A 14319-nucleotide genomic window follows, 5' to 3' on the forward strand; every position below is an offset into this window, starting at 1 on the left:
GCTATTGTTGCTGCTTGGTGATCTTCGTCGGATAGTCGCAATGGCGCGGTCCTCCAGGCTGCTGGTTTGGTCTCCCATTGGATTCTGTAACCTTCCGAAATGACCGATAATGGCCATGGATGTTGAATAGTAGATTGCCAATATGGTAAAAATCGCTGCAACCTCCCGCCAGGAAGAATTCCGTCTAGTGGTACTGAGTAATTGTTGGTTGGAGTGTTGATTGTGTTGATGGTGTTGATGGTGTTGTAATTTTTGTGATTGTTGAATTGCATCGTCGCATTGTTGTTGATTGTTGTTTTTTGTGTCAGGTATCTGTCTGTTTGTGCTAAGGTTGAAGTTAAAGATATTGGCAACGGTGCATGATGTACTGATTGATCTGTTACTGCTGTTGGCTTGCTGGGTTTGAATTCGTATGTTGGAGCTTCTCTGTTGGTTGCTGTTGTTTGTAATTGGTTCTTCCAAAAAAATATCGTCCTCTTCCCTGTCCTCTAACTCGATGAGCTGAGCCTCGGGGGTTGTTGTACCCCTGTCTATAACTCGTGAACCGACTGTTGGCTGCTCGTTGTAAAAGAGCTGTTTCGAATCTGGCTTGGGCAATCTCCTTGACAGACTCGGGAGAGAATGCCATTCGTTTGTTTTCCTCTTGACTTGTTTCGAGATATTTAAGAGTGGAAGGAAGTTTAAGTGCTTTAATGGCCAAATCTCGTGCTTCTCTATCGATATCCCTTGCTGTGATGAAGCCATAAATCGCCCATCTCCTTGCTTTTTCGATGATGTTTGCGAAAGCGGTTGGATCTGTGTTATGCGTGGATATGTAGACCAAGTCTTCGTAGATATCTATGGCTGCCTTTGCTGTGTTGCGGATTCTTTCCGCATCTTTGTAACGACTTTGAAGGGCTTGGTAAGCATCGATCTGGAATCGCTTGATGTCAGGTGTAAACTCTTTATTGATTGTCTCATTGATTGTCCAGTCACCTCCTTCGTAGTTGGGAAGATCACGGATGTGTTTTTTGATGTTTGACTGCATCTCCAATTTGGGAGCCTCTTCCAGGTCTGTCTGAATGGCCTCTGGGAGGATAAGTTGATAGTGTTTTCGTTGTTCTTCTTCGATTCGAAATCGAGCGGCAAATTGCTGGTACAGTTCTTCGATTTGCTCAGGAGAGAGATTCTGGTTTTGTTGTACATTGTGTTCACTTTCCATAATACTGCCCACGGTGCGCGGCTTGAAAAGGGTTAAAAGAGATAGGCTACACTTTTTTGTTTATTTTATATATTTTCAAATAAAAAACGCGGCTCGAAGAGCTTATACCACAACCTCTGTCCTCCTTTCGTCAACTGTAGTATTGAAGATCCACGCTCATTCAGCATGCATTGATAAGCTACAAAAAAAATGTTGTTAGATTCTATCTTCCCATTTACAATCAACAAATACATCTACTTTACATATAATCATAAATTCTTTTGATATTTTTTTCTTTGATGTTTCTTGGCGAGTGTTTTTCTATAGTAGCAATTGCTTTATTTATAGCTTTCGTTGTATTGATCTAAATAAAAGAGAGAATTATACAAAATAACAAGTTATATCATTTATTATGATATTCATTAACAAAGCAAATATTTACCTTTTTTATTTGCTTTATTAAGCAACTGATGTTTCGAGAATCTAGCTCGGTTGCTGGAATTGTGAATTTTGTCTGTATTGACTTTTGAATCGAGACGGTGAAGTAACTCACTTGTGAATTGTTTGCTGCATTCGAAATATCCAAGATACAGTTGTTAGACAGACTATAATAGGGAAGTAGTTAGTCAGTCTATTATTTCAAAATGATTATTATTTGCCGCATAATAAAAAATACTGAAATTTAAACAACTAGAAACAGAGACTTTTGTGCTTTTTATAGACAGCTTTTTATTTCTATTAGTAAATTGTCTTTGATAACTATAGGATAATACATACTTAAAGGTTGATAAATTAATGAATACTTTTTTTTATCAGTTAACAGCAGTAAAAACTGATGGAGAGAAAAGGGATGGAAAAGCTCATATTCTCATTAAGTAGTCTTTTGCTACTGTCATTTGGAAGCACCAAAATTTACTCGTACTACGTTTTTCTAATTTTTTGCATTTCCAAACCAATACCTTTCGCTTTTTGTTTGAATTTGAACTACTGGTACTCTCTTCTTCTAGAAGCTGTTAAAAATATAGAAACAATGATAATAAAGAGTTAGAAACGGGTGAAACCTTGTTAATAGTAGTTGCTCAAATACCTTTTCTGCTTGACGGATTCTTTGCAATTGCACTTTAGAGACAAGAATTAACTGTGCATCTGCGATCTGAGAGAGAGAATTTATATACTCTTGTGACATTTGAAGGTTTGATGAAAAAGATAAAGGTGTGTGTTTTGGGGCGGGAAGAAATATCAAAAAAAAAAGGTGAAAAACGCTAGCACACGCGAAAATGCACGCGAAAACAAAATTAATGTTGACTATACATAATTGTTTTTTGGGTTACTTACCCCATAGATACTCCATGTTGTTACTCTTTGAAGAAAGAAAAAGAAAAAAAAGACTGACCATAAAATGTATTATTCTTATAGATGTGTTATGCCCATTGCCCATTGATCCGTGATAAATCCATGCGATAATCCTGTTTTCTTATAAAATAATGCTATTTTTAATGATGAACTCTCAGCATAATAAAGATATTATTACAGACTCATCGATGTATGCTTCTCTTATAATTCAGTATTGTACATAATATTGAATGTAAGTGTGGTTTGTTTGGTGTTATAAATTAGACATAACGATAAATTATACAATAAAGCTTGAATAGCATCACTCATGCAGGCAAAGTTCACTTTAGATCTGACTGTGAATTGCATCATAAGGAACAAATAATAAATTACGAATGATGAATAAACTTTATAGTCTTTGAAGTAAACCATTTGTGATCCAATGTTGACAATAAGGCTGTACTGAGACACGTAGAGGACCAATGAATACAATAAGATAAGATGAAGCTTCACAATGACATAACAATAGAACTGAAATACAGTGTTTCTAAAAATTAATGTCGCGCCAAAATGTCGTATTCCTATATATTTTGTATTGTAAAAATTAAATTTTTGCGACATTACTTTCTGGAAATACTGTAGAATAAATACAGGAGCTTTTCCGATTTCCACAACTATCGCATACTCTTTACCTTATTTGGAAAGTGAATTCTGTATTGATACATCAAAGCAATTCAACAGAGTTTCCATATAATAAACCAATACCTACTATGAGTTCAATCAACAGAGGCCACAAAGTCACTAAGAATATACTTACTGTTGAACAAATCCATTGTTTAACTAAGAGATTTAATTCACTAAGACGACAACTTGTATGCCGTAACTGTAAAGAGACAAACTCTTTTCTCGCAACGGTAATACACCTGGCAATCCTCTTCAACCTACCTTTATCTGCAAATCCTGTGGCAAAACTTATAACGCACTTACTATGGTTGAGATTGTTGGTCTTATCTCTGCAGAAACGACCCTCCACTCTTCGGATCGCAACGCTATGAAAATTTCTAGATATGAGGATGAACAACCCGACAATGTCAATGGTGAAACTGTAGACATCGCTCAGTTACAAGCAACCATTCAACAATTATATACTGGATTGAAACAAACTAGCTGAATTCCAGCATGCACATGCAGAATTAGCAACTCTACGCAATCAACGTGTGCAAGCTCCCTCTCAATCAACCGTCGACAGCAGTGACGATGATTCCCCCACTTTGCCAGCCGCTACTCAATCACCCTTCTCTTGGAGAGATACTAACCACCTCAACCTCATCAAGCAATGGACGTTAGAAAACGACAACAGCGTCGTCTCCAAAGACAAGAGATTGCTGCTCGTTTTCTCCAACCTCCCTCCGATAACCATGATTTTCAATATATCTATTTACCCACCAAAGCTCGAGTGCCTGTTAGTCAATTAATAAGCCGTCTCCGTAAGCTGGAGATTAATAATAGCCGAATCCTGGGCATATATTATCCCACTAGAAATGTTGTGGCTCTCCTAGTTCACAATGACTACACTCCCGAACTTAAGGCCCATCTTCGAAAGTTTAAAGTACATACTAAAGAGGATTTTAACCCTAGCGGCGGTTCTACTCTCATGGACCCTCACTACGCCCAGAATACCAAGGAAGAACGAGACTCTTATGCCGTCATGCATCATCGGGGCCGATTAAAACGTGCCCTTACATACATTCGTGCACCTGTTAAATACGCAATGGCACGCTATTTCTACAGCCAAGGTTGGATTAACAAAGAAGCCCTTAATGACACACTTGCATCAAAGGAATCCAAATCTACCGAAGTCTTATATCTTGACCATGACATTGAGACGTCCAAGCAAGGCCTTGAGAATAACTCCTCTCATCTACTATGAGAATTATTTCTCTTTCGTTATTTAATGCTACTGGCTTACCGAAACAAGCCATCTGGCCGATCCTTAAACTAGTTAAACCTTCTTCTGCCTTATTAATCACTGAAACCTGGCTTCTTCCGCCAAACAAATATCCTATTTCATGGAAACAATTTCACACCTATAGTCAGCCTATCCAATCGTCAAAACACCGAGGTAGTCTCGACTTCACTTAACTCATCAACCCCGCTTTTCCTTACTCAGTCCACCATATTCAGCATAATCACACATTACTAGCCAAATATGTTCTCTCCTTCACATAGCCAACACGCTCGTTCGCTGTTTTTATTTGCCTCCTTCTCTATCTCATGCAGAGTTTTCTGAATTCTTGGAATTGTTACCCTTGAATATCCCCAATACCAACTCAACGGTAATTTGTAGTGACTTTAATGCAAGAGTGGGATTTTATACTGGAGACTCTCTCTTTACCACTCGTGGCCGGATATTACAAGACTGAATACAATCATATGACCTAATTACCAGGAATTCAAGACTGAAATATGGGCACCCTACCTCTATTACCTATCAAGGCAGTAGTATCATCTACTACTTTCTCAGTACTACTGAACTTGACTCGCCCCACTTGACGATTAGAGACGATCTGTCATTCGACTCTAATCATAAACTCATGACTTTTTCTTTTCGGATACTTAACATAACCCAAACCATCTACCACCGAAGAGAATGCTATGGCACCTGAGGAAACTGCAGAAACCAAAAACAATGGAAAAATATAGACAAGCATTCACAAACTCTACAAAGAAACTGCTTCCATCCTCTACTCCTTCTTTCAACAACAGACATTCTGCAATTCATCACATCGAAGAGTTTAACATTAAATTTTGCCAAGCCATATATACATCTCTGGACCAAATTTGCGGACGGCAAACAAATCAAAAAGACTCTCAAGCCAAATACTTTTAGACACCAGAAATGCAGGATGCCTTTAAGCTCAAGGAGTACTATTATCAAAAATGGAGAAAAGCTCGTGAGCTAAACTGTCTCAAGTACTGGATCCTTTACCAGGAAACCAAAGCATATCTACGGCAACTTGTTTTACGTCGAAGAAAGGAAACTTGGCGTCAGTTCTGTGAACAAATGGAACACAGCGAGTATACAAAGGCTATCGTAAAGTTCTATAAAATTCGTAAAAACAGAAACTTACAGCCCTTCTTTAGTTCTATAGAAGGACCTCGGCATGCGGCTAATACTATGGCTTCTCACTTACAGTCAATATACTCGGGAAACTTACTGCAAGATATAAGTCAAGATTTAAATGTACTACCAACTTCCTTTGGCCCATTTGATGACAAAGGTAGCCCTACTTCACTAGAGAACATACAGGCATCCATCAAACGACCGTCTCTTAAAAAAGCTCCTGGTGTCGACCATATCCGACAAGAAATGTTAGTTCCTATTCTAGAACAAATTTCACCTTTCTCGCTCCGGTTATTCCAACTATGCTGGAAATGGTCATATACACCGTCCAACTGGAGAATAGCGCAAGTGATACCAATCTATAAAAAAGGTGATCCAAACGACTCCAGCAATTATAGGTCAATTAGTCTTACTTCCGTGCTACGTAAACTATTGGAGCGCTGTCTTCTTCAATATCTTATTAATAATAGTCCACCCTTAGATCTGGCTCAAAGTGGTTTTCGTCAAGCTAGAGGTTCGCTGGATCAAGCACTATGCCTAGTGGAAATCTGCAACATCCTTCGCCACTACTATCATGTTACTCCATTACTAGCCTTTCTAGACATCAAATCGTCATATGATACTGTCGATTGCCGATTTATATGGAAAGCTTTAGAAACAACAGCACCGAAGGCGATTATTTGCCTACTTCAGAGTATTTTCGATGAAGACCAGATTGAAGTTCTGTTGAACAATGCCACTTCCTTTCGATTTTCCCCTATGACCTGTGTCCTTCAAGGTTTTATTCTCTCGCCTTTCTTATACTCTATTTACATTAATGAACTCCCTAAGCTGCTTCGATCACGGCCTATGCCACAAGATATTTCGACACTCCAGCTAGCCCCATTGATCAACTGCCTTTTATATACGGACGACGTAGTGCTCATCACTAACAAAGAACACATGAAAGATCTGTTGAGAATATGTGAAAATCACAGTTACGACCTTGGCCATAGATGGAATCTAGCAAATGTGTAGTTTTAAACCCTACAGATCAATCGCTTAATTACTGCCTTTATGGAGACCTGCTTCCGACTAGAACTTCCTTTTATTACCTTGGGGTCCCTTTTCACCCTGGAGGTTATCTAAATACATTCGAGCTTCTTACTAACAACATAAACAAATCACTAGCGACCATGAATCAATTAGCTATGATTGGACTTAATCCCAATGGTCTCAACCGGCTGCTTGCTACTCGTTTTTACAAACAAATAGTCCGATCTCAATTAGAATATGGTCTTGCTATTAGCAAGGTTAGCTCTCTTTTGCTCAACAAACTGGAAGACGTTCAAAATACGTGCTTACGCAGAATATTTGGTGGTTCTTGCAGATCCTCTATAAAAGTAATGCTACAACTGACGAAGTTGCCGACTATGACAGAACGTACCCATATACTACAAGCGCAATTCCTCTTACGATCTCTGTCATTGCCAAATGATGCGCTTCTAACTTACTTATTTCCACATATACGCCTCTCCACAAGTCATTCACAGTGGTATACTTATCAAAAACGCCCCTGTGGAAACGTTGTGCGCAATATACTGATATACTAGATAAACGATTATTAAAGAAGATAGGTCTGCAATATCTACAAGATAACCTAGGACAGCGGCGTACTGCACGCAGCTCAAATCTGATCTCACTGTGTCGCTCAACAATCTCTTTGGATCTAATTCTTTGGTTACCTATGACAAGGCTAGAAAGAAGCCGATGCATACGGTGGCGTCTTGGTTGGTTACCCAACTATAACACTACTCGCTGCCTCCGACACACCTCACAGCTCCTTACAAAACAACATGCCATCTATTGCCTCGATATGCATCACCGTCTACAAATAACGAAGTCTATAACTGATCCTCTGTCCCTCCTTTTAAATAAGCTTCTCACTCGAAAACCACGCTCTTTTCAAACAAGATCGTTTTGGATTATCAGATGGCCCATAATCTGCGCTACCTTAGATGAGCTTGATTGCATATACCATGAAAAAGAGTCACCATCGTCATCTGACCCAGGGCAGAAACTGATTAAATGGTTATTTAATCCTTCATAGCAGTGTTTTTAACACTTGTTCCGTGAACCTGTCAGCCAAAGCATTTTTGCCCTCGAGCCCAGAGGGATTTTTAGATACTGCCTCACAACTTGAACTGGTCAGGGCAAAAACGATATAATAAAAATTTCACGTTCCCCTTGTGGCCTTTATATTTTTCATAAACAAATAAATAAAATTGTTTAACCGTAGAATAAATACTCTCCTGCTTGTGCCTAGGTTTTAACTCCCAGATCAACAACTGGTCGGGTACAAATTCAAGTGCCGTCTAAAAGAAGAACTCCTTTTTACAAAAAAAAAAAGAAGAACTCTAAATCATCTATGATCAAAGAATGATATTTTATAAATATCGAAGCCCTGTTTTTTCTTATATACACGCGAAAACGCTATGAACATTGTGATAATCTGTGAATAAGTAGTTTTAATTCGGAAATGATTTAGAATATAAGAAGGTAAATGTTTCTCTTTGTAATCCTTTTATTAATAGGGTAAGGAAGAGACACATGAGAAAAATGAAATTGATCTTCAAATGCAAGAATAATTATTGTCAACATCTTGTGAACTGTATTAATGCACGCACTTATATCACCTACGTATAAGCGTTGTTTGAAATATACTTTGATGACATGTATAAGGTTAGAAAAAACTCGAAAAAAGCTGAAGCAGCATTTGAACCTTCAGATTCAACTCTGACTCGAAAAAATACCTGTTGAAATTCAAAAAATCCTTGACCGACTTCCTTTTTGAAAAGTATTTTTTAGTCTGCTAGCCTAAAAATACCTTAAAAATTACTGTAGTAATAACCTACAAAGACTCATTGTAACTCATAACATTTAGAAGACGGCTTATCCAATAAAATGATGCTTTTTTATGCTGAGATCTGGCTTATTTTCTTTATATAGTAATTAACAAAATCAAGGCACCAAGGCTTCAAAGGGAATTACTAGGAACACGCAAATTATGTAACATTCTCCGTCGAATGAATTCTCTGGAGAATTTTATGAGACGGTCGGATAGAGTCAACAAGGAAGGATATATACTGTGACCTTCTTTTTATTTAGAATAGTGAAATTTAAAACCAATAAAACCAATAAAGAAATACAATGTCCTATAATTATTATTTGATCTTCTTTTTCGCTCGGTCAAAACCGCATCTAGATCATCCTTTATGTCAGAATTTACTGAAGAATCTTTTAATGCGCTTCGCCAGCAATTGGCTGAAACTCAAGCTATTGTACAGCAATTGGTACAAGAACGTCAAGCATCTCCAAGCGCGACTGATAGTTCATTGCATTCTCCCTTGCATGCTTTTGGAGTTCGTCTCCACTACGACTGGACTCCAGATCTTTTGGTAAAATATCGCTTTGGTCTTGACCGATATCTCTTTACTGCTCCAATGCTCTCCGATGCAGATCGTACTAGTATCATTGACAATTACCTACCTATCCGTTGCCCTTCTTATGTACCACCAAATATACTTCCTGAAGCCCGTAGTCGTATGAATCGTGGCCAAATACGGGAGGATAATAATCTAAAATCTCCCCAGTACTTATTATCTGGTGGAAACTCTCCAAGCGGAGAGTTTCAGGTCTGGTGTAGGATCCATTCCTGATTTATCTGATGTGTCGTCTTCTATCTTACTGGATCGACGTCTTGAAAACTCAACCACCAACTGCACTTACCGACGTGGGCAATTTCTCTTTTTAGAATGGTCCTTACAGCACCGCGTAAATATCAATGGATTTTCAGCTGCAGACATTGTCAATTTTCTTTCGGATATGCACTATCAATTTGGTTATTCCTCCTCAACATTGCGCTTGTTCCGTTCTTCCATCCTAGCTTTTCATCAAAATAAAGCCTCACTGGACAACGAACTACACTTGGTAAATAGCCTTCTTAATACACTTACTCGCAGGGTGCCTCCGAAAGAAATCCATCGCCCAACAATTGACATTTCCCCAACTCTGAACTATATACGACAGATTCAATCTTCCACGTCCACACCACTGCCCCTCTTGCAGAAGAAAACAGCCTTTCTCCTAGCGATGACAGCCTTTTTACGACCTTCAGGACTCCATTGTATCGATTTGCAGTCGGCAGACATCAACAATGGTTTTCAACTGACATTTCAAGTGGTCTCTTCAAAAGAAACTCGTGACCATCGTCGTATCATCAAACCCTTTACAATCTTTCCGAACCAAGACTACTCTCTTTGTCCTGTTAGAACATTCATAGCTCTTAGAGATCACCCCTCATTATCACACTTTTCCACTTGTTCTTCGCTTTTCGTGAATTCAAGGTGTCCACAAGAGCCTTTAGCCACGTCAACAATCTCTACATGGCTCCGCAGCATGATTAGAATTTCCACAGAAGAGCGAAATGTAAGCGTCAGATCTATTGCATCCTCGTTAGCTCTACGCCTTGGTATCCCAAAAGAAGATATTGTTACTCTTAGAAATTGGACAAACTCTTCGACTTTTGAAAACCATTATCAACGAGAACATATGCCATGCTTCAATTTCACGCAGATATTATTATCAACAGATTCATCAACATCAACGGAAGAAGAACGAGCAGATTTCGATATGGATGACCAAGAAGAAGACACGTTCTTTGACGCGATGCAAGAATGATCTAGATGCTCACTCTGAAGCAGCATATATCCTTCCTTGTTGGCTCTATCCGATCGTCTAATAAAATTCTCCAGAGAATTCATTCGATAGAGAATGATACTTGACACTACTCGAGGTGATTATGTTTGTAAACTCATCATGGTTCTTCCACTTAACGATACTTTTGGATCAATGCCACAGACATTGCACCTATATCACCCAATATTAATCCAAGTGCCCCCTCGAGCACTCCTCACACAGACACTGATATTGTCAACTCTTCACAACCAACTGCAACTCGTACCTATGCCGCGACCGCTTCCCTTTCATAAACAACCAAGACATCTCCCAAAGGAATCTCTACAGTTCGAAAGGAAATCTCTTTATACCGATCCTTTGACTCTACTACTAAGACAGCACAATTGACCTATTCAATTCATCAAACGGGTATCACTGATTATTCTGTGTTTTATCGAAATTCCCCATCGTCTCGAGAATATTAAGGTTCCTTTTAACATCGCCCTCAGCGAAAAGTTTCCTTTCGGTGTAGGATTGGGCTTTATCACCCATGAAGACACCCAAGGCATAGTCGTCGAAGTCACCCTCATTTCTGCTGAACATTGCAAAGAAGCTGTAGCTGTTATGTAATGGTTTAAATGACACAAGACAAAGACAAAAGAAATACTCTTTAAGACTAATCTTTATTCTGGGATAAAGACAGAAGGAACATGCAATTGAATAAAGGATTTACTATTTATAGTTGCTATCAAATGGCTGGTAAGCCACTATTCTAAGCGTGGATTATAATTACTGAGAATGTGATTGACTAGCGATTCCTGAGTTCATAAAGAAAACTTTTAATTCGTTCCTGACGCTGATCTTATCGCTCATTTCATGATCTGGGCTATGTTACTGCTTTTACCGTGAGAAGAATCGTCTTTTAAAGAAGTATATCCTTTTATATAAAGAAGCAATGACTCATATTCAAAGGAGAGATTCTATTTAATTTAACTTATCGCTAGAAATGTGTACACTAAATCTTATAATGTATGAATTCACTCTATTCATACTGACTACAATCGTTTATCTCAATGTCAGTCATAAGCAGACATTGTTCTACGACAGTAGCGACCCTCTTGGTCGTCGAAAATCAAGTTTTTACTACCTCACCTGCTGTACACCTGGACCGTGCACTCCGGGAGCAAATTTAACTAAGATTTTTATTACGCCTATTGAACAGTTAAGAGATAAGCTATTGAATAACTTCGCCCGGTACAGTATAGTTAGAAAGTTAGTTATTTATCTTGATGATTGGGCCCTGCACTGGTTTTCCGGTAATGGGCGCATTTGCCTAGAAAGACCGCCTAGCTCTGAAATTAAGTTTGATCCTTTGATATATAGGTACCTCTTGATGGTGACCATTCATGCTTGGGTACGTGGTCCAAAATGGACAAACATTGCATTTACTGTAAGGCTATGGGCCATATTAGGAAGGATTGTCCTTCACTTTCGACTGAAACGCGTACCTGCTTCGTACGCCATAGCCATGGTCACATCGCTTGCAGCTGCCCTAAGATTACAAACCCTAATCAGACAGCCTCCAAATGCCGTCGACCTACCCCTGTCGACAGTAGTTACGAAGCACCTGTCATTGTTCTTTCTCGCCCTGTTGAAACACTATCGTCCACTACTCTACCAACTTCCCCCGAACCGGTACTACATGAAGTTCCAACGACCTCTGAGGAAGTGACCTCTGCACCTGCCCCCAAGTATCAAACCGCAGCTCCGATGCCTAGTGCAGACTCCTCAGTAGACCTTGTCTTTGACCCTATTCCTGTACAGGAGAATGTCGCTACTCAGCCAATATTAGATCACACAACGTCAACAGAAATCTTAAACGATGTCGATATGGATGATTCTGACAACGAATTTATGGTTTCTTCGACGCTTTCTATCAAGAAATCTGCGGCTAAAATCGCTAAAAATAAGGCATCCATTAACCCTACTCGCAAATTTTCTCGTCTTAATAGGGGTCAAACTGGAGAGAAGTTTCATTATTCCAAACGTTCCACGTTAGGCACATCGGTCGCTGTTACTACACATTTGGGCCACGGGATGGAGAATGATACTGACACGGTCAGTTCTTCTCCATGTCATTAAGTAAGTCCTTCATTTTAAATTACATATTCTAATACTTTGCTAATTATGAATAACCTTATGAATAACAATACTAATTCCAACTTTAGCGACCTGCTCGTCTCTCACTCGACAAATAATAATAATAATCACAGCAAATTTACTACTCTAAATATTGGATCTCTTAACTACCGAAGGGTTGCTAAGCTATCTCTTCCTAAAAAACGTCAATCCTTCGTTCGCCATCTTCGTCTCCAATCGTTAGTTATCTTCTCGTTACATGATACTAACGCTGAGGATGAACATACCCAGTCAGCTCTTAACATCCTCTTCAGCTCTAAAAGCACCTTTTGGACTAGGGACTCACTTGAACCGATCAAAGTGTTAGCTTATGTTAATGATACGTTGGACTTACTCAATTCGACAAGTGATATGTCCGCTCTCCTGCAGATTATTACGCTTTATGAGCGCTCTTCCAACGCCAAGTTGAACCATTCGAAGACTAAAGCGTTTTCTCTCTCTGGTGCTCTCTCGACAACATGAACTAACTTCCTACACCAACTTCCCACACCAATTACATCCTGGCACGACAAGACGTCGCCACAACCATTGGTTTACTTAGGTTATCCCGTTTACACCAGTATAGCTCAGCGTAATTCATTCGTCGACCAGCTATTGCTTAAAGCACAAATAGCCTGCACCTTGCACTCTCAGCGGTCATTGTCGATCCGCGGTCGCGTGACAGTACTGAACGCGCTGCTGTTTTCCAAACTCTAGCATGTCCTGTGTATTATAGACGAAGATTATAATTTCCATAATAAGACGAGTCCGTGCGTAGTCAATAAGAAATATAAAATGATTTATAAGCACTATTCCAATGTGTAGTCTTTAAAATAAGATTAACCAATTAGAGTAATTTAGTAAGCATCCAGATCATTGTCGTAAGTCAGGCACCGCAGCTTTAGCCATTACCGTAGCAGAGCGAATCAAACCGTACCTTGATTTAACCTACATCAAAAAGTATAAATAGAGCCCTCTTTTTCATTGTATTTTGCATTATCTCAATTCTCAGGAATAAACGAATTCTCACAAATACTTGTTTGTCCCTGTCTTCGTCTTTTACACCTTAAATCTACCACAAGTTATCTCACTGCGTGTCTTGCCATTGACTTCTGCACAGCTCCAATGGTTCCGAGGAGTGATCAGTGCCTTTCTCAATGGTTATCGATTTCTAAAGGTCAGTTTTGCGACTCTGTCTCACCTAAGGAAACATGGTGGTGTAGGGGCATTGAATCTTCACATCCAACAAATGACGTTACAGTGATGTTGGTTGCTTCCGCTTCTTGCCAACAGATCTCATACGGCGCAGTCTCTACGTTGTCTCCCTTACCTTGAGCGTATCCTTGCTGACATCAGTGGCTATCCTAGCAGCCATCTCTGGTCGGTGCTGTTCCCTTTTCTTTGGCCTCGCCTTCTCCAACTCGTGAATAACCTATTCAAGTTGCTTTTCCAAGCTTTCGATGAACTATTACCATTGTCTATTTCGGAGCACCTGAACGCAAAGACCTTCTTGGCTATGCCGATCCATCGTGTCTTAACAAGTCCTTCTGAACGCTCTCCCTAGTGCTATACGCTCAATATTCTGCAAACACTATCTCCTGCTAATCCAGGATTACGCAAGCTTTTGATCAGTGATATTATCATCCATGGCCATCAGACCACTAACCTTCGTCTGCGGACAGTAACGTGTTTAGTGAGATAAATTATCATAACACCCGAGTATAAACTTACAGTAGAGCATACATTCTACTCTCTGCTTCTTTATCGTATCAGATGAGAGCACACAATA

General features: G+C 39.3%; 5 protein-coding genes across 5 annotated transcripts; 4 read left to right on the forward strand and 1 right to left on the reverse strand.

Annotated features, from left to right (window-relative positions):
* Positions 1 to 379: 379 nt before the first annotated feature.
* Positions 380 to 1201, reverse strand: RHIMIDRAFT_238205 (uncharacterized protein; the record flags this gene model as incomplete). The annotated part of the gene is made up of 1 exon (XM_023608910.1): positions 380 to 1201. The coding sequence occupies one exon, from the start codon at positions 1199 to 1201 to the stop codon at positions 380 to 382; it is 822 nt and encodes a 273-aa protein (XP_023465250.1).
* A 2299-nt stretch (positions 1202 to 3500) lies between these two features.
* On the forward strand, positions 3501 to 4442 carry RHIMIDRAFT_297409 (uncharacterized protein; the record flags this gene model as incomplete). Its single annotated transcript, XM_023614275.1, has 3 exons — positions 3501 to 3609; positions 3680 to 3974; positions 4022 to 4442. The coding sequence occupies 3 exons, from the start codon at positions 3501 to 3503 to the stop codon at positions 4440 to 4442; spliced, it is 825 nt and encodes a 274-aa protein (XP_023465251.1).
* Positions 4443 to 8890: 4448 nt separating this feature from the next.
* Positions 8891 to 10355, forward strand: RHIMIDRAFT_238209 (uncharacterized protein; the record flags this gene model as incomplete). The annotated part of the gene is made up of 2 exons (XM_023608911.1): positions 8891 to 9218; positions 9298 to 10355. 2 exons carry the CDS (start codon positions 8891 to 8893, stop codon positions 10353 to 10355), a joined length of 1386 nt encoding a protein of 461 aa, XP_023465252.1.
* A 1425-nt stretch (positions 10356 to 11780) lies between these two features.
* On the forward strand, positions 11781 to 12494 carry RHIMIDRAFT_313802 (uncharacterized protein; the record flags this gene model as incomplete). The annotated part of the gene is made up of 1 exon (XM_023614891.1): positions 11781 to 12494. The coding sequence occupies one exon, from the start codon at positions 11781 to 11783 to the stop codon at positions 12492 to 12494; it is 714 nt and encodes a 237-aa protein (XP_023465253.1).
* A 45-nt stretch (positions 12495 to 12539) lies between these two features.
* Positions 12540 to 13013, forward strand: RHIMIDRAFT_238211 (uncharacterized protein; the record flags this gene model as incomplete). The annotated part of the gene is made up of 1 exon (XM_023608912.1): positions 12540 to 13013. The coding sequence occupies one exon, from the start codon at positions 12540 to 12542 to the stop codon at positions 13011 to 13013; it is 474 nt and encodes a 157-aa protein (XP_023465254.1).
* Between the last annotated feature and the right edge of the window lie 1306 nt (positions 13014 to 14319).

This window comes from Rhizopus microsporus (assembly GCF_002708625.1).
Source record: "Rhizopus microsporus ATCC 52813 unplaced genomic scaffold scaffold_10, whole genome shotgun sequence".
Taxonomy (NCBI): domain Eukaryota; kingdom Fungi; phylum Mucoromycota; class Mucoromycetes; order Mucorales; family Rhizopodaceae; genus Rhizopus; species Rhizopus microsporus.